The sequence below is a fragment of the Manis pentadactyla genome, chromosome 6 (assembly GCF_030020395.1).
Source record: "Manis pentadactyla isolate mManPen7 chromosome 6, mManPen7.hap1, whole genome shotgun sequence".
Lineage (NCBI taxonomy): Eukaryota > Metazoa > Chordata > Mammalia > Pholidota > Manidae > Manis > Manis pentadactyla.
In genome coordinates this window covers 133,413,584-133,434,436 of record NC_080024.1, presented here as the reverse complement: position 1 = coordinate 133,434,436, position 20,853 = coordinate 133,413,584, and the positions used below count along the sequence as shown (strand labels likewise).

The 20,853-nt window shown below is 41.6% G+C and overlaps 1 protein-coding gene across 1 annotated transcript in view; it reads right to left on the bottom strand.

Annotated features, from left to right (window-relative positions):
* Positions 1 to 18,960, bottom strand: part of KATNAL2 (katanin catalytic subunit A1 like 2) — a 40,679-nt gene extending 21,719 nt beyond the window's left edge. The window contains exons 1-10 of the mRNA XM_036918658.2: positions 18,804 to 18,960; positions 17,427 to 17,469; positions 13,736 to 13,853; positions 12,530 to 12,628; positions 9,983 to 10,081; positions 9,697 to 9,774; positions 6,756 to 6,854; positions 4,637 to 4,700; positions 4,341 to 4,459; positions 297 to 388 (exon numbers count right to left, since the gene is read on the bottom strand). Of these exons, the coding sequence (XP_036774553.2) occupies positions 297 to 388; positions 4,341 to 4,459; positions 4,637 to 4,700; positions 6,756 to 6,854; positions 9,697 to 9,774; positions 9,983 to 10,081; positions 12,530 to 12,628; positions 13,736 to 13,853; positions 17,427 to 17,469; positions 18,804 to 18,876 (884 nt within the window). The 5' untranslated portion in view covers positions 18,877 to 18,960. The remainder of the gene's footprint in view (positions 1 to 296; positions 389 to 4,340; positions 4,460 to 4,636; positions 4,701 to 6,755; positions 6,855 to 9,696; positions 9,775 to 9,982; positions 10,082 to 12,529; positions 12,629 to 13,735; positions 13,854 to 17,426; positions 17,470 to 18,803) is intronic.
* Positions 18,961 to 20,853: the final 1,893 nt, after the last annotated feature.

Below are 20,853 nucleotides of genomic sequence, written 5' to 3'. Positions count from 1 at the left end.
ATTTTGAGCAGCAGGACTGTTATAGCAGCCTGGGATCATGGGGCAGGTGATCATCAGGCCTGAAAACCACTCTGTGGGAAAGGGGGAAGGGAGAATGATATTTCCTCCGGTTATAAGAACTACTTAAATCAGCTCTTCAGTTAACGGGATCTAATTTAAAGACCTTTCCATGTGTCTGCAGAAAATTTGTGGGCTTATTAATAGGCTCATTCTGCTGGTAAATGTCGATGGGCTTCCGACCATCAAACACACTTACAAGAGGGGAGAAGTGATGACCAAAAAAACCTGTCTGTTACCCAGGAGCTGTGCCTCTCTGACTCATCACTGACTCCAGTTCGTCCAGGAAGATGGTGGAGGGGGCATGATAGCGGGCAAGTTCAAATAACACCTGGATGGGAGAAAAGCAACCACATGTTCAAATTCGTATACTTTAAGTCCTCAGATGCTCTCAGAGATTAAAAGCTTAGGATGACTGTAATATTAGCACTTATACTGCCCTCTGTCATTTCATAATAACCTTATAATCATTACAATTATTTTTCCCTAGCACCACCCCATGGGGTTGCATGGTCCAATTATTTCCATTTATCACTTGATAAAATTAGAGCCATAGAGAGAGTTAGTGATCAGCTCAAGGTTACTAATCATAAATGGGGGAGCTTAAGATAAAACTCAATTCCCAAGCTTCTAGTTGGTTAGTTAACCCTGAGACCACCCTCCCAGTCCCCCAAACTCCAACAATAATATGTTCCACATGGACACAAAAGCCTTAGGACATTGTAAAATCATCTGATGGCTTTCCCTTAACCTTTAGGGACAATTAAGAGGGTTATTCTCAGAAGAAAGAATTGTAGCAAAAGGGTAGTGTTCCAATCATGGGCAACAAGGCCAAAGAATTTTGCCACTTTCTGCTCCCCAAATTACTCCATGGGGTTCCCATGCCACCTCAACACTGCTGTTTGGTAGGCTCAGGTACTTGAAGGCAATTCCCAATTGTCTTCCATTCCAGTGTTCCATTCCAGGATATTATAGACTGAACAAGAACAGGAAAGCAGCCAGCAAAAGAACAGACATATAAAAACAAAGTAAAGAGCTCTAAAGGGAGATGATGTGGTGGTGATGAAAAGAGTATAAAAACCCTAACCTTTTTTTCTTAACCCTGAAACTGATCTCTCTTGAGCACTATATACAGTTCTTCACTGGTTGATCAGAGAAAGCAGTAGAGATTTAGAAAAGAATAGAGGTTCTTTAGTAGGCATAGGGGATTTATTCTCCGGGTCACTTAGCACTAGCAAAGCATCAGAACGAATACAAGGGGAGGGGCTCAGAACAGGCCCGACTGGGTTCTCATGAGTAGTAGCGGGTTATCCCTTATAGGCCTCTCTGTCACCGAGTGGGAAACTCCTCACCTTCACCAGGGCTGGCATGTGGGGGGCATCCATGCTCATGCTCAAGTATTTTCCTTCCACAGAACCCTGTTTCATTCGGCCAAGACAATTGGATCAGCCTAATGAACTGAGAGAACAGTGTCCATGCTGGGACATTCGTCACAAGTGTCTTGTGGACACAAGAGAGACCACCTCATTAGAAGCAAGTAACTTATCTTCCTGTCACAAACAGAAAAGCCCAAACATACCTCGTATTAAGGATAATTATAACAGCAGCAGTCTACCCAGTAAAAAATGAACTACAAGAAACTCTGTTAGAACCATACACATTTTTAAAGAGCTCTCTAAGGTGCAGAGAGACCAAGAGGCTCTACGAGACCAAACATCCAGTCGGAAGTAGAACTACATCTGGAGCCTACATCTCCATATTGGCCACACCACTACTCTTTCCACTGCCAGAGAATACAGAGAATGACTGGGTAAGTGCTCGGGAAGCATTAGTCTAAAATTTTCAAAAGTACTTGGAGGAAGCTAAACCATACAATTTGGGGGGTAACGGTGGGGGGGTTGAAAGATGTTACCACCAACAGGTCTGTGCATTTGATAAAGATACCACTCAACTACTCAAAGCATCAATTCCTAAGAGGCATGAATATTAGGAGGAGAGGGAGCAACACAGCCCAAGGGATCCCTATAAATAACTCTTTAATTGGAATAAAAAGAGAAACAACTGGTAGGAAAGCTTCTCTGATTTAGGTGAAGGTCCTGAAGGGTTTGCTTTATCTGAAAGCTTCACAGTAAACATCTTGACAGCACTATCAAGATTTACTAGGTAAGGATCTTCTAAGAGCTCAGAAAATGAAGAAATTTCTGAAAGGATGGATGGTGAGATCCTTCAGGGTTAGAAGAAGTTATCTGTTTTCTTCTTCAATTATTTTTTTTAATATCCAAAATAAAAATTCATTTCACAGAAAAAAGAAATACAGATATCTCCTAAACCTATAAATAGAAGCTTGCATTCATTCGGTATTAAAGAAATGCCTATTTGAGCACTGCAATATTACTTTCAGGATCACACTGGCAAAAAAGTTTTAATTTGGATACTACATGGTGTTGCCCAGCATGTGGGGAAGCAAACACACACACCATTGATGGGAGTGTAAGCTGGGGCAACCCTGCTGGCGGGTAGTTTGGCAATCAGTGATTTTCTTTCCCTCTGATCCAACAACTCTACTTCAAAGAAACTGTCCTACACAACTATATATACAAACACATGGATATAGTAAAACTTCCACCATACCTTTGTCTATTATATCAAGAAACTGGAAACAACCGAAGTGTTCATTAAGAAAAAGACTGGTTAAATATGTTTTGGTACACTCATGCAATGAAGGCTGCACCAGCAACTGTGGTAGTTGTCTCTGGGGAGAGGGCTCAGGGGCCTAAATACCCTTTTGTACTTTTTTTCCCAAAAAAGATTAATTGCTTTTAAAATCATAGTAAAGGAAAAGGAAAAATTGGGGGAGGAATCATTTCTTCACTCTTAGAAGTCCAACAAAATGACACTGAAGCAGAAGAAAACTTTAAATAAAATATTCACACAGAATAGAGAGTTCTTATTAAATGACTTTTCTGGCTATTCAACATTAAACAGGAAAATCTATTTTGTTTCAATCTTTGTTAAGAATATTCATAAAATATCTGAACTTATTCTTCTGTCTAGGTAAGTCCTCTCCAGGGAATATAATGTAATCCTTCCTTGGGCACCTTGCAATGTTTTGTGCTCACAGTTCTAAACACCACTTTTCATGACAGGGGTCATCTTGTAAGAGTTTTGTTGTCCCTGAGCACACAGAAATGGTATGTTTTCTTAAAAATATTCAGGCTATAAGGAATTTAGGTAGCTGAATTTCAGCTAATTGCAATCCAGCTAACTTAGAATCACATAGAAGCCACAAACTTAGAAGCAGCTAAGTTTAAGCCTCATCTTTGGACCTGGCACTGAGTTAGGCTCAAGATAAGAAACAGAGGATGTCAACACAGATATCCAAGAATTATAATCTTGGATGGGTGATAAGATTTTATAATACTTAACATACTTGAAATAACTTGAGAACAATATCAAAGGAATAAATACTAGGTTATTTTAAGTGAATCAATCCTTTGAAAATATTCTATTATGACCTCCAAGTAAGCCATAATATTTTGAGCCATCCAAGGGAATGTAGCTTCAGCATATTTTTAGAGTAATTTCTTTTCAGAAAATATATACTATTTATATTCATTAGTATTGATTACTTATCAGTCATTCTACAAATTGCAATAGTTTAACAGGATTTCTGAGAAGGACCCATCTTATATTGAGGTATAAATCATAAACAGGTGTTCTTATAAAATGACTGGAAGATACGGTAAAACTTCATAATGTAAAATAAACCATACACTATGAATGAGATATTGTAAAGATAAAAACAATCTCAAGGAAAGAAAACACTCCTACAGACTGTGGACACTGTGAAAGAAAGTTGCTTAGAGAATCTGAAAGAATAATTGTAAGTTTTCTGATTCTTCCTTAGAGCATCTAGTGTAGGGACTAGGATCCAGTAGTAGCCTCTCAATAAATGTCAACTGAATTGACTGCACATGCTTCATAATAAATGCTTCGTAAATGAAGAAAAGTAGGCCACTTCAGAGACAGTTTTTCCCCCCAGCTTCCATTCCTCAATTGCGTGAATCAAAACAGGACTGTTGACCAAAATCCCAAAGGAAGGGAGATTTTGCTTGTTGGGGCATGATTAGTACCACATGTAATAGTCAATCCACCTCCTGGGCTTTTGGTAATCAAGACCCAATATAAATTCTACCACATAAATCAAATAAGCTCTAACATCATTTTGTACCACTGTATTCTGCTGGAACTTATTCTAAAAAAGCAAAATCAAGAATTCCTACCCGAACAAGTTTTTCTGAATCCCCTCTCCATTTGCTGACAATGGTAGACGCAGAAATGTTGAAGAAGGTTGTTTTGCATTCCGTGGCCACTGCTTTGGCCAGTAAAGTCTTTCCTGTACCTAGAGACACATGTGAATAAAACATGAGCAGCACTTTAAGTCCATTCCTTTGCAGAAGTCAGAAAGGAGGTGGTTACTCAGCTGTCATTTGCCCCAGCCCTAAAGTGAGGACGGAAAAGGCAACTCATCTTCTGCATACACGCTTAGTACCAAGACAAGATAGAGAGATTTATTTACCTGGAGGGCCATAGAGCAGCAGTCCTTTCCAGGGCGAAAGAATTCCTGTGAACAGCTGGGGGTACTATGGGAACAAGGAACAGTAATGAGATTTGGTTTCCCGAGTCAGCCCCAGGCAAGTTAGTGAGCCACAGTGAAACACGGCCCAATTCTAAGAATTGGGTCTTCCTTTTTTTAAAGTCAACTACATATATATATATATGTCTCATTTATCCCTATTATTCTTTCATACTTGATAGGAATGCATGCCTTAATTTTTGTAGCTTTTTAAAAGAGCAGTTGTGTTTTCTTTTTAAGAAAAAGAAAGGTATATGTGTTTCCTGTCTGTTACAACAGTAATTTCTTACATGCATAACATCATTTTCCCCAGAGTTCTATGTGCAGATCATTTGGTAATCTTCTGAATGTTGTGAAGCAGGCACACACTTTAAGATAAACACTATGACCAACAAATAAAGGTGATGTGAATGGAGCACATAGCCCTCGTGAAACCTGATGCAGTGCTGAATGCATTATGAGACACTGTCATCAACTGGGACATGCATGGACCTCACTAAGTCTCTCTGATTAGTTCAAACAAACTGGAGAGTGAATAGGGTTGGCAGAGAACAAGGGGAAGGAAAAATAATAAATTATAAGTAGCTATTAGTTTCTTGCTGATGCTAATGTCAAAATGCTAATGTCAAAATCTCAATGCCCTCACATACAGAGTTTATAATCCCATGGAGATAACACATCCAGAGAGTTTCAATGAGATATTCTATCCTTTCTAGAAGAATTGTACTATAGAGCTACTCAGAGGAAATGGTGAGTAAATTTCTACTAATTCTGAACACCATTATGTATCTTAACACCACATCTGAACACAGGAAAATGAGGTGAAAAGACAATCTAAATTTATCTATTTTGTCTCATTAGAATAGAAACGTCCAAAATTCAAGGGCTGCATGGGTAAGAACAAATAGTTATTCAATAAAATAAATTTATAATCCTGACTGCAGGAGATTATAGAAAATGGCCACAAATTATTTGCAGCTCCTCCCTCCAGGAGGCAGAATATATTTCCCTACCACCTGAATCTGGACTTGGCCTTGTGGCTTTGGCCAATGGGACATTAGCAAATGTAAGAAGAGACTTGAAAATATAAGACTGGCAAATATAAGGACTATAAGAAGAAACATGGGAAATGCTCATAGATTGGGACCTACCCTTTCTTGCCTCTGGGAACTCTGCCTCAAGTGAACAAGACTGGGCTTGACTGCTGAAGGATGAGAGGCACAGGGAGAGAGGCCTCAGTTGTCCTGAGCTTTCCCAGCCTCTCCACATTTTCCAGCCACCCTGGCTGATGCCCCAGACATAAGAGTGAGCCTAGCCAACATCACATGGAAAAGACAAGAGCCAGCCCAGCTGAGCCCAGCTCAAACTGCCTACACACAGAACTGCGAACAAATGACTGCACTTTTAAGGCTCTAAGTTTTGGGCAGTTATGTTATACAGAAAAAGCTATATGGCACACTGACCTTCTAATCAGCACAGTTTAAACAAAACAGAGAGAGTCTTGTCTTTCTCTCTCCTTTTTTTTTTTTCTCCTGTTTAGTGAGCCACTCTGCACAAAGGCTTGTCAGGAATAAGCTATGAGCACAACGCAGTGGTTCCACTGGCCAGTGCCCTGGAAGGGGCTGTCTAGTCTTTACAACCAGCCTAAAGCAAAGCCCCAGGTGATGGGGGTGTGGAGGTTGGGGGTGAGATCTATGGAGCAATGTGAGAGGCCCTCCCCTTTAGGGAGGTATTTCTGCTATAATAAGTATATTTTTAGGGAGGCAGGCTAATCGGAATCAACCTGTAGTAACTGACAAATCATATATACTACAGAGGTTAGATCTTAAATTATCACTTAGAGTTGACATGTGTCTTGTACCGGTATGTAACATGATTTCAAACTGCCTAGAATGGACTGGACCTTGGTACTCCAAGGCTGACCAAGTATTGTGATTCAGACCAATAGTTGACTTGTGGACAGAAAATCATCCTGGCCTTCTCCCTCTGATGGGTGGATGACATACAGCTTGTCCAATGTATAATGAACAGAAATAACCCTCAAGAGGCTTCCCCTCCTTACCCTTATAGGATACACAACAGCTTCTTTGACTAACTGCTTGGCTGCATCCAGTCCAATAATGTCATTCCACTTTATGTTTGGATTATGGAGATAAATGTCCTGCAATACACATTTGATCACTTTGTTAAAACTATTTTCCTCCACAGCTGTAATAAACACAGGAACAGCAGATACTTCACTTACAATAGAACAGGAAATGTTGGTGATAAAACTTTTCATATTAGATGTATGTATATACACACATTGTAATTATGGGCCGGTTCACCAAATGGATGCCATGAAAATATTCAGTGATTTTCCCTGGAGGAGATATTGGTGATATAAAATGCTACTTTTAGGGGAAAAAATCTCCTAACAATGGACTATGCCTGTCTTCAGTCAATAACAAACCATGCCGATTTATGACCGTAATCAAAGAAGCTACAGAATATACCTTCAAATTACATTAGCTTTCACTGCAAAACGTAGGTTCCAAGCCAGTGCCTGGCCTCTCTTTTGCTCCTTGATCCCACAAACACTTTCTTAATTTCTTGCATAAAAGAGATAATGCTCCTCTGAAACCAATTTCTCTTTTTCCCTAGTGATCATTCCCTACTTCCATCAGGAGCAATTGCTTCTGCAAAATTCAAGGAAGCCAACAAAAGGGCAGTTTTCCCTCTCATCGTAGAGCCCTGTAGCAACCATCTGGGGTAATCAATTAAGGTAGCTTTTACTGATAACTAATTTACAGTTTCCAAACTTCAATTTCACAAGACGTCTCAGAACAGTCACTCGGGGCCTTTCTCAGTAGGAGCTGTTTCAGGCCAGCTGAAACCTAGAGTGTTACATATAAAAAAAAAGCTTCCTTTCTAAAGTCATTCCAAGAGACTATAGAACAGTCTGAAAACATGTTTATACTTACTTAATTTTTAAATAAGCAATACATGCACATGGTTTAAAAATACATATTTAAAATGCTGGGGAAATGTTATAATCTCACTCCTGTCCCCCATCTTCCTGGTTCCCTCCACCAAGCGTAATAATTTTTATTAGAGAAACAGTTCATACAAGTGATTTGGGGATGGGATGACAGAGAAGGGACTCAGTCTCCCCAGACGTTGGGAGAACCCATCTGTCTTTAAAGCATGAATCTTCACGCTGACCCACCAGCCACTCACATCCTTATGACCACACTTCCTTAGGAAAAGCTTCAGACACAATGGGGATTCATCTGTCTTGAAATTCAGAGCATCCATAGATGACAGCAGTATGTCTTGCCCTCCTCTAGGGTTGACATTGAGTTCCACGTGGTAGGGATCAATTTCCCAATAGGGAGTTCTCCTTATATCAACCAAAAATTGTGTCAGAACTGAATAGGACTGCTTCATATGACAGTGACCTCCCCATCACTGTAAGCATTCAAGCAGAGGCTGGCCGAGTGCCTCCCATGGTATTACAGAGAGGACACCAGATGGAATCATTTCCAGCCACTTCCAGTCTACAACTCTATCATCACTAGTCATGTTATCCTTTTGCAAAAACAGTAACAAGACTATCGATTTTTGTAAGTATAAAAAAATGTTATTCTCTGCTCTCTTATGCATCCGGTTACCACAGCCTGGCTCAGTCCCCCATCCTCTCTCACTGGCAGTGACTTCAAAGCTGGTTTCCCTATCCATTTCTTTGATATCCACCCACCACACTGTCATTAGAACAAGCTGTCGAAAACACATTTGATCATTCCCTTTTCCTGATGGACACCTTTCAAAGATCCTTCATCTCCTCCAGTCCAGTTCTCAGCCCTGGGCCCTACCCACAGCACTGTGAGGAACTCAGGCCTCTCCTGACCCATTCCCCACCACTCCTTGAGTCTTACTTGGCTCAGTGTAGACACTGCATAGGTGGACCCTTTAACAGGTGTGGACCTTTGCCCAGAATGCCTCCAACCTCCTCTTCTGCTCTTTTTCACATGGCTACATCCTGAGTATCTTCTTCCCTAACACCTTCCCCACCCGTTGGCACAAAATACCCCTCCTTCATGCTTTCAGAGTACACCTTGCCCATGGTATGAGAAACTCCTGCAGGCAAGGACTGTGCCTGACTCCTTCACCTTTGTGTTTCCAGCCCCCCACCACACTTGACACCTGACAGGTGTGCAGCAGCACACACTTGACACCTGTGTGCAGTAACAGCTGCAGGACTCAGCAGAGCACCAGGGAGCCGGAGTCACCGCAGAGAGGTGCGCATGGTTTGGACCATTTTAAACATCTCTCTGAGCCCGCCAAGGTTTCAGCCTCAGCCATTCATTAAATAGGAGATCACTGGATACTGAAAAGTATCCTACAATTCCAGGAATCATTCTTTGCCCAAGGAATTTGCCAAAAGTTACACAGCTAGAAAAAGGAGGATCTAAGAAATCAAATCTAAGTCAACCGATTCCAGAGCCTGTGTGGTTGACCATTGGACTTCACTGCCTTTAGATTCTGGAGGGTAAGCCTGAGAAACCCATTGTCTGGATGAAAAAATCTTTCCTACTAATCTTGTTTCTCATGGAAATTTTCAATTACAAAATCATCAGACTCCCAATATCTGTACTTCTAGGCTTTGACTGTTTAAACATGACACAGACATGCTCCTTCCTTCTCTAAGAGGCTTTTTTTCCTTAACTTTCAGCTCTGCTCTAAAACCTTTCACCTGTCCCTTTCCTTTCAATGCTTTTTTCTCTCTTGGTTTTCTTGGCCTCTATAGTGAGATGGTGGGCTTTCTCTATTGTAATTTTATGATTCCATAATTTATTTATCATGCATTATTGTGCCTCTAAACAATATGAGTGCCTCTGCAAGTGGGGGCACTTTATAAATAAATGATCATATTTATTGTTATTAATAAAAGAAGCAGTCCACAATGCTCCAGGAGCTCCAATCCGCCTCCGTAAATTTGTGAAGTGAATATCAGATCTTACCCGGCTCACCACGGCTGCCAATTCTCGCATCTCACTATTCATGCCAATAAATGCACTCAGAGGTTTCAGCAATCGTTCCTGACAATGGGAACAGAAAACCTCACGTCACAGTATTGCTCATAATTTAGGAAAAAAACAGGGCACAGATCTGGGTGACACAAAATGGTGGCAGGTTACTGTGATCTTTGGCTTGATCTCAAGCTTTCTCTGGACTCAAAGTCATATTTCTAAGGTTCGTGTGGATTTTGGCAATTTGCAAGATGAATGTCGTATCTGAGCGACTTACAGAGGGGTCTGGGTTACAGCCGAAGCTGTTCAAGCCAAGTTTGCTGGTTGTGCCTTTGATAGCATCTGTGAGCAGCTCCCGGAAGTCAATGATTTGGCCCTGAAAGAAGTAATTTACACTATTAAATCAGGAGGGAAAACTGTCCTTAATAGCTCAGCTTCATTAAATCAAGACACATTTAGGTACCTTGTTATGTAGGGCAAACTGAAAGTGAAGCTTTGACAAGAACCTGCACTAACAACGACCTAGATGATTTTCTCAAGTTAGGGCACTCAAGGAAAAAAGACAAGTTGTAAATAAATTCTTCAGAATGAAGTTGATCTGAATAACAGTTCTCAAGCATTTTTCAGTTCCTGATACATAGCATCTACTTCTTAACACATCTGTTTCCCCTATATTGTCTCGTCCTTTTAAAACATCCATACACAAGAAGAACTCTTTGGCACAAGAATAATAATAGCTCCAATTTACTGACTATAATATACATTTACCACTCAGTAGAAAGTGCCTGGCACAAAACGGGTGTGCAAGGAAACTTGTGAGTATTATTTCCAATTCTTATACAACTTCCATTAGTCAGGAGGGGAATCCTAGCTTATAGATGTAGAATTAAGGCCATAGGTCAGTGATCACCCAAAGCCACTCAGCTAACAAGTGACTTAAGGTCAGGATTTGAACCCAGATATCAGTCTCCCATACTCTTCCCAATGCCATCTTGTCGCTCCTATAGGCAGAAGGAAAAGGTAAGGATGCGTGCAAAAACTGGTAACAGTAGCCAGTATTTACTGAACATTTGTTATATGCTGGGCACTGTACTAAGACTCTCCATTCATTATGACATTTAAAACAAGCGCTAGGATTATTTTCATTTTGCAGATGAGAGAAATGAGGCTTGGAGAGATTAAACAAATTGCCCAAGTTTACACGGCTGGAAAGGTCTGTGCCTCGGTTTGAACCTAAGCAGCCTGACTCCCAAGCCAGTGCCTTTAAGACAACACGCCTACTGTATTTGCAGTGATAGACCCATTTTGGAGATGACAGAGCCCTGGCTGTACACTCTCATTCAGCTTATGAACATTAGAAATGCTCAGGAGAAAACCGTCTACATTTTGCCCTGACAACATTTTGGCTGGAAAGAGAATTTATAGCCAGACTCATTCAAAGGTTAAGTGCTGGGTTAAATAGTCCCTTCTTTGTGACCTGATCAGAAACATCCCTGAATATCAATGTGAGGCATGCATGAGAAAAACTAATGCTGCAAAATTGCTAGGCACGAAAGTGAACATGATGAAGGAGTGAAAGTGAACAGGGAAATACTTCTCCGTGGGAGGCCTGATTCAAATGCTGCATCTCCAGCAGGCCCTCATAACTGAGGCCCATGAAAGGAGCACAGCTCCCCTGATTTCCAGGGAGATACTCCCAAGCTTCCCCTCCAAATACATGTGCATCCAGAGTTTAGTTTGCCTGAGAAGAGCTGGCCAGAGGTAAATCAGTAGCCCTGTAGTCTATGAACTTGATCAAAGACAGAGAGATGACTCTTAAAGAATACAACTTTGGAAGTTACAGTCCAGAGACATGTGTTGGTGTTAATGCTGTTTCTCATTATCAAATGGCATGTCTTAACCTGACTTCTACCTACATCTACCCTATCTGGGTCTTTTCTGTTTGAGAAACTATTGTTGTTGAATCAGGACTAGAGGTTCATTATGAAAGGGTAGAGATACACACTGAGAACAAGATCAACCCTATATCTACTGAAGTTTCATGGTTTACATGACATTAAATCTAAGCCTGGAGACATACCTCCAAGGAGTAAAGGTGATACCATTACTCAAGTACCACTGACAGGACAGAAAGAATGAGTGTGACAGAGACTCCAAGAATGAACTAGTGGTTACCAAAGGGAGGGGTGTGGGAGGGCAGGTGGGGAGGGAGGGAGAAGGGGATGGAGGGGTATTATGTTTAGTACACATGGTGTGGGGGATCACAGGGAGAACAGTGTAGCACAGAGAAGGGACATAGTGGATCTGTGGCATCTTACTACACTGATGGATGGTGACTGCATTGGGGTGTGGGTGGGGACTTGATAATATGGGTGAATGTAGTAACCACATTGTTTTTTCATGTGAAACCTTCATAAGAGTGTATATCAATCATACCTTAATAAAAAATTTAAAAAAATGAGTGTGAGACCACAACTCCTTAAATGATGCAGAACAGCCACGCCAACATGTATCATTTTAATCACAGAAGTTTTAGGCTGAAAGGAACATTAGAAACCATCATTTCCAAACCTCTCCACTTACAGTTGGGAAAACTAAGCTCCCTAGAGATGGGCAGTTCACTCAAGACCATTCACCCAGAAAGGACAGTCAGACCAGAACCCCAGGATTTTAATCCTCCTCCAGTGTGCTTCCCACTCCACTTCACAGCCAAACTCCCATCGTTACATATTAGCTTTCCTATTGGACAAAAATAATTTTTTATTTTCATTTTTAAAAAGAAAAAAGAATCTCCCCTTTCAATGGGTTCATGAGGTCTGCTTACTTTATGTAGGCGAACATTTTCCTCTCCACTGCCTTTGTTCATTCCTGATATACTTAAGCCAAAGTCAGCACTCTCCATGTGAGCATCATTGACATCCTCCTGAGGAAGGGTAGACAGTGAGAAGTCATCTGTGGAGAGCAACTTGGAGATGCCCATTGAACCTGCCTATTCCATCATCCAAAAGCAAATGCTGGATATCAGTCTGTAAATGGGGAGCCCCATGTGGAATTCAGCCACTTCTGTGCAGAAGCAACAAGGTGAATTAACCATCAGTCTGGGCCATGTGAAAGGAGGTCTCTCTGGAAGCCATGGGCCCCAAGCAGCTTTTCCAATGGAGGAAATGGTTGTGCCTCAACCCATCCCTGCTTGCCAGATTGTCTTTTCTCCTGTGACCAGAGGTGTTGGTGGCCAGGGGTGGCTGAGTTTGGCGATGCAGCAGTCTGCAGCCAACCACCCTCCTGTGGGATTCATCCTGCCCCACCTTCACCTCCCTTCTGCCTGAGTGAGACTGCAATGGCAAGAACCATTCAACCTCCTTGACAGTGAGAGATTCCTCTTGACCAATGGAGTCCCATGGTTATTCCTTTCTATCCCTCTAGACATCATTGACATTCATTCCTCCCATCCCTTTCGCAATTTCTTTTGGTTCGCCTTCCTTCAAAACCTGATGTCTTTTGTCCTGACTCAAGAGGTCTTAAGCATGGATCTCCTGAGTCAGGAGCCTGCTCTCTCCTCTTGCTGCCCATCCCTCCCCAAAAAGTCCAGTGTGGGGGTCCAGAGTGGGGACCAACCGTGCGTGCCTTGGAGAAACCACAGGAGTCTCTGAGGCCCAGCCATGCACAGGACTTTCTTAAGAATCCTTTGGAACAGGAAGATATGGCACCTACAGTCTCTGCAACAGCCAGGCCCTCTGCTCTGACAGGGCCTAGGGCTCACCCCTCGAGTTGGGACCCTTCACCCAGCATTCCGACCAGGGGAAAGGTTGGGGGAGGAAGGAGTCCTGCTCAAATTAAGAAACACTAGGAAGCCCAGGTATTGCCCTGTGGTCTTAATCCAGTGTACCGGGAGAAAAATCTACAATTTCATAGAATCACACAGCAATTTAAAAAATGTAGGTCCTCAAAAAATAAATAAATGTGACTTTTTTCTTGCAGCTATTTCTCAGCTACCTGCAGTTTTACCAACACCAAGCAAAGCCATCCTGACCTGTTTGGGATGCTCCTTATGGAGGGGTCTGGTGTCCCTTGGCTTTCCCACCATAGTTTTGGACCACGGCCTCTGCTGACTGATCTTCGGAAGATTTTGACAATTGTCACTCATCGCCCTAGGGGAGGGAACAAAGACCTTGGAGGAAATTATTATTCAACCCTTTAATTTGAGGTAACTGAACAACTTGTGTAGCACACTTAGAGAGAGTTCTGGAAAGATATTCAGATGTGCCACAATACAGTCCTTACACTGCACTCTGTCCACCCTGGTCCTGACTAGCTGCAGTCTACCCCTTGAGTTCGTCCAAGAACAGACTAGAGGTCTACCTCCTCCTGGAGTCCCCTGACTCCCCTTTATGCCACCTAGCTTCAGCCCTTCTGCAAACAGTTACATATTCCCAAGAACACATTGCTTTACAAGCATTCTTCCAATGTTTCTTCTTCCCACCTTCCTTACAGAATAGCTCTCAGACCAGTTGGAGAGGTGCAAGGAGGAAGGAGTCCTTCTGCTCAAATTAAGAAGCATTAGGAAGCCAAGGGGTTGCCTGTGGTTTTAAGCCAGTGTGCTGGGTGTCCCCTACCCACTTAAAATGCTTCTCATGCTGTGTACAATCCACGTCAAAGGCCAGCAGACCCTACCTCATCTCTGTTGTCATCAAATAGTCATGTTTGCAAAACAAATTTCCACCAGATACTGTTCACTTAAGGCAGGATAAGTTGATGGGGTTGGAAGTCAGAATAGTAACTAAGTCTGGTGGAGATGGGGAGAACTGACTGGGAAGGCAGCCTGCAGGCAGGTGAGAAGTGGTGGTGGTTGTTAAGAGTATATACGCATGTGACTGTATATATGTTACACATCAATACAGAGGTAAAATAGATTTGTTACTGTGTCCTCCTTATGAGACATAAAATTCAGTATCACAGTATTTTCAGATAGGAGACGACATCCAGAGAGAGGCAGGACTTGATGGGAGGCAGAACATGAGCTCCCACATCATGAATCGTTTGGTTCTCTCAGTTCTTTTGTCCTTGCATGTGAGATGCATTTGCAGGAGATGCACTAGTAGTGTTTCTCCCCATGTTCTAAGTGGTCTCAGAGAGCTGCTATCTCAACCCCATTTCTTTGTGGGAAAGAAACGTTTGTATCTAGTATAAATGCATAGCTCTTGGGCCGGCAAGACCACCCACACTAGTAATGATATCCATGTCCACACGTGGTGATCCCACATGTTGGGCCCACCAGGGTGAATGTCATCAGAGGTGAACAACTGGCAATTTTTCAGGGCATCTGGTTTTCATCTGTAAACTAGGAATAAGAATGTCTGTCCCTCAGGTCTTTTGCTGGCACAAAAATGAAATATCTGTGAAATGAGCATTTTACAAGTACAAATCCTTGTGAATAGCACTGACTTAAATGAAGTGAATAAATATATATATACAGCTTTATATATGTAGCTAAACCTGTCTCCACCTCCTTGTGTGGCTGGCAGGGAACTGGGAATCTATGATTTTCCACTGGAGGCAGCTGATTGACAGATTTGCTGCAATGTGACCAAAGACAAGTGCACGAAAGTGCAAAGCAATGCCATTCATTTCCATCAGCTCTAATAATTGTAAAATTCTTCCTAATATGGAACCACAGTCCTCCTGCTTTAACTTAGGCCACCAGTCCTGGGTGCGCCCCATGGAATTCCCAGGGAAGGCCCTTAGAGTGAAGACAGCTACTCTGTTATTCCAGCCCTGCCTCCAGACTCCCGTTCTTCAAGCTAAACACCTCCAGTTGCTCCAGTCATTCCTAAGGTTACCTGGCTCCCATATTCTTCCTCATTCTGGTCCCCTTCCCTTTGCTGACTCCAAGGAAATCATCTCCTACTTTTTGGACACCGTTTCTATTGATGAGGCCTAAGACAACCTTAGCCATCACATCACACTGTTGACTCAGACTGCATCTGCTGCTGACTCAAATTTCGAGGTCTCTGATTTTGTAATGAGGGAGCTTTGTTGTGACTGTTTGGTTAGAGTTTAAACCACCTCCCAAATTGTGAAGATATTTTTGGCACCCTAATTCTGTAATCCACCACATTAAATGACCTTTCCCCCTCTAGGTCATCTGCAGATCTATGAAGTGGGAGCTTACTCTCTGGTGTGAGATGCAGAAATTAGGAAGTCACTTTCATTTGTTAATAGGCAGCCTTATGACACAACATCTCATTTCAGTAGCAATCTTTGATTATAAATTATAAATAAATATCATTCATTACTTCCCTAGTTATCCTTCCTGACTCCAACCACTTGCTATCCAACCTTTACACTTGCCATGTACAAACAGCTATACAAAGAGGAACTGACAACACCCCAAGCCATCAAGGTCCATCCATGAAAGAAAGCAAAGTGTTCCCACTCACAGAATGTTCTGGCAGGTAAGGAACGCTAGGGAGGTTCTGGGCTTGAGTGAATGTATAGCTGAAAAATCATCAGAATCCAAATGCATTCCAAAGCTGGCCTCTCAAAATGCTCCTTGATGTTTCTATTCACAACTAGTTATCATTTATCACCAGCATCTGACTAGCTTTAAGGAAACTATAAATAAGAGAATAGCACTTTGGTCAAAACAACAAAACTGTCCCTAAAGAATAGCACAAAGCAAAGGTGGCCTCAGACAGCACATTATTGTATTATCATGAAGCATGCATAGGCTACACGACCATTTTATAATCAATGCTAGACAGCACTGTGAGGTGGCTTTGTCCCTGCCTTCTTAGGCTGCAGACAAGAGACTGGAGTCACAAAAGCAGGGCGTTTAGCAGGGCACATAGAATTCACAGCACCTCTTGAGGGCCTAATGAATTGGTTAAGATCAGAGTCTATTCTCTTCTCTCAGTTGCATTCTAAGATTTTATAAATTTTTGTTCACTGCCTGAGTGGTTGTGTGGCCTCTACCAGAAGCCTTTCCCCTGAGGGTTGGGCTTTATTATAATAGCAAAACCCTCATGCCTTGATGCTCCAAAGCTGTGCTATATCACTTGGGCTCTGTGCATTTCTCACCAGGCTCTGACATGGTGTGGGCCAGGACTGGGAAGAGAGGCGTGGGGAGGACACTGAGGCAAGAGCGGGAGCCTCAGGGGAGTGTCTAACCCAGAATGGTCAGGAGACAGAGGGACTCCAAATGGATGCTACAAGTCCCAAATGAGATTTGGATTTGAGAAGCTGGAAAAAGAAATATAAAATGAGCACGAGAAAAAGAGGACTTGATTATCTTCAAACAGTCCAGGACACGTGATCTGGGAGTGCCCAAAGAAATTAAAGGGGGAGATATTTATTGAGTGCTCACTATGTGCCAAGAGCTCACTATGTGTCAGAGACTTGCTCCAGGCATGTAAGTACCAGAGGCAGGAATTGAACCTGGGTCTTTTAATCTCTGAAGTCCATATCTTTCATACCACATAGCCTAGGAAGGCAGAGAATTGGTGGATGCAATTATTTACTCTAAAACCAGGAGAAACAGATACTGGCCCATGTCCGGGACATCTGTAATGTGAGGGGAGCCCATGGCTGACCCCACTAAGGTCATATGACCCAGTCTGGTATTGCTGGTAGACAGTCACAGAGCCACACAGGAGAATCTTCCGGAAAGGGATCCCACAAACTCCTAGAGGTGAGTCGGTCAAAATGAATTTCATTCACTTTACCTTCTGGTCTTCCCTCCACTTCTTTGTGGTAAGTTATTTTCTGCTGTGGTAAAATAAATATTGGGAGGAAAAGGAAGGAATTTAATTTTTAAGAGAAAGTAATTTTTCAGGCATGTTTGTCCTTTTACATGGTTCTTAAAATCTGTGCTATAGCCTTTTGGAATCCAGAAATCTTAGCTATTCTCATCTAGAGAGAAGTGAAATTACCAGTGAAGCAAAAGAAACCCATGCTTCCCCAGCATTTCCACACATAGGACATCAGTGTCCCTAAACATTAACATGCTGGAGGCCACGGACCCGGTGGCAGCTCCGGTGTGGGCCAGCTTTGTAGTTACCATTTCGTGAAGTTTTCATGGACTTTACACCATTTTGCTGTGGCCATGGGACACCAGATGACCACATGAGTCTACAAGGGAACACTTATCAGTCACATCCTGTCAGTTTACTTAAAGTAAAGACATTGTATCCAATATCCCAGGAAACCATGGTTCCAAACTAAATCAGAGGTAGCAATCTAGAAATCAGATCATGGCAGTAATAGTCCTGGGGGTGACCCGCTGGTTGGGACTTAGTGCTTTCTTTGCCAAAACCCAGATCCAACAACCAGCCAAGTATGCAGAGCTCCAAGCCCTGCATTGGAAGGGAACTTGGATGAAAGACTTCTCTTTCAGACCCCCTTCCAGCTCTGAGATTAACTGTATTTTTAATTTTTAATTGACGTTCCTCTTGATTTCCTGGACTCCACATGAAATGTTAAAGTCTGTGGCTTAACAAGTGCCCTGTAAACAGGACAACAATCTCCCTTGGTTTATAAACTCCCCCACTTACAGACTTCTAAGTCAATGTTGCTACAAAACATGGCCCTCACTTTAGATCTTTCCTCCGACCAGCCTACTTGACTGCTAACCTATACTGGGTCTTTGCTCATATTGATCATTATCTGGATTGATGGCTTTCAAAAGCATTTCATTATCTATACATGAGCTATTAGCTTCACCAATACTCATTTTCATGTTATTCTGAAGATAGGTAATAGGTCTTCCTAACAAGAAAAACATCTTCAGTCATTTATCCTCTTCCAACAGCTCCATCTTTAAGGAAATGAAAGTAATGTTGATCTTCTAAAAAGTATCTGTGAAATAGTGGGGTTTTGCTTTCATTGCCCTAAAACATAACATTCCTTAAACAAATGGCAGTGTGATAAAAGGACATCAAAGTACAGACGATTGTGTTTAAATTTTCTGCACTGGATCTACGAGAGGCCATGTAATCTTTGTTCTACTCTTTCAGGGTGGGGAGCAACATATGAGAATAAAATGAAGAAACACTAATCTTAAAAATGAGATAAAGCCTTATTTCTAGAAAATAGCCATGTACCTGCATCTGGTGCCTTTTTGACAATTTTGGGGTATTTCTGAAACTTCACAAAATAATAGCTCTCATATTCCATCAAAATAGTTTCAAGATCAACATTGTCACAGACTTCAAAGCGTCGTAATCCCAGTTTAGTTTCTTGCTCCAAAGCATTGGCTGCATCAATATATCTGGGCATTTCACAGAAGGAAAAACAAAAAATTTTAACTGGTAAAAGGAATAGAGGTAAACAGGCATTACAAATCCAAAGAGACTCAATATGAAGAGTAAGCTTATATTAAATAGCAATTAGATGAAAACTAGAACATACGAGGTTTGCCTATAGTAAGGAGCCCCACATATGTTAAGTATATCCAAGTATTGTCTTTCAAAATGGTTGCCTCTGAAAGCTACATACTTATTCTAATGATATTATCATTGTTCAAAACGTTTTTGAAGGTACTTAAAAGTCAAAAAAGTTAATCAGCTAAGAAAACATCTTGTGATTTACCTTTACTCAGTTTTAGCAAAAATGGGCACTTGCCCAAATTGATGACCTCTTTATTCACCAGTACTTATTTTAGGTAACATTTCATAATTGACAAAATCCCAATTCAACCCCATCAGGCAAGATTCTCCATCACTGAGGCAATTCAAAAGAATATGTCTTTAGCTCTGAAGGAAATCCCAAAAACATGTTGATCAGCATCACTGAGGAAATCTAGTACCAGAAGACATCATGCAGTTGGGTGTATTATTTCTGGTAATGTTTTAAATCAGATACATGTTATGCTACTAGGTGTCTGAAGGTGGAAAGACTCTTCAGGTTAAACTTAGTTCTTAACTTCTTTTTAAAACCAAGGACTTTCTCGAAAAATGTGCAAATATGCACAAATTAGCATGCAATTTCAGGGACTTATTCAAGGACCTCAAATGAAGAATTCATGCTACAGGTTAGAGTTCTTGATGTTTGATTAGAATCTGGGAAAGTAGAAAGAAAAAACTTTTTCTGTAATTCTCTCTTCCTGCCCCAGATTCAGGTCAGCTGGAGGATTGAACTTTCTCTTCTAAGAGATTGCTGTGATTATTTCCAATGACCCTTTGCTAATTTTAAAGAACTTGCAAACATCAACTGACTATAGTCAGTCAGTCTCTGTACTTATTGATGGCTCACCAGGTTTCTATACTATGTCTTAATCCCCATTTTACAGAAAGAAAAACTAAATCCATGTTTTGATTAGTACATTTATTTAGTAGGAAGTAACAGGCTCATTTAAGAAAAAAAAACTAGAAAATTCCACCACTCAAAAATAATGATTAACATTTTCTCTATCTTTCCAAACTTTTTAATTATGAAATATGCATATACCTGTAAAGCAAAGGAAAAAACGAGGTGGTAACACACACTATAGATTGCTTCTAGCCTTTACTGGCATCACATTATATTCTGAACTCTTTCCAGGATCATGGAGTTTTGACTTAGGCAAAAATTGTAATAACAGATGATGGCAGACCATATATTTCCTAAAATAATTCATCAGGGGAACACAACTGCTTCTGGGTGTGGTTCCTAACACACTGAGCTTGAAGGAGGTTTGAAATTAGTAGGTTTGGCAGGAGGAGCAACTAGAGGTTCTTTACCAGCAGAATGACAGGACAGGACTTCTGGAAGAGGAGTGAGCAGTAATGAGCAAGACACAGTAGGAGAGATGGGGAGGCTGGTGGCAGGCCCTCAGGCCCAAGGACATTGCAGATAGATGGAGCATTAGAAGACCCAGCAGCCACAACCCTCCTGTCTGATCCCCCCAATTCTCCATCACACATGTGAACTCTGGTCTTTCCTTTCCCTAACTGTCCCACCTATGCCATGCCCCTTCTTTCTCTGCGCCCCTGCCTACAATGTCTTCATACATCGTATCTGTCTATCCATGCTCTGGGCATTGTTCAAGACCAGACCACATTGATTTCTCTACAAAGTTTTCTCTGACTAATTATTCTGATCCACAAAAATATATCTGAATTATTAGCATTTCATTAAAGATAGGTCTTTTTTTCTGACACTGATATGTCCTTA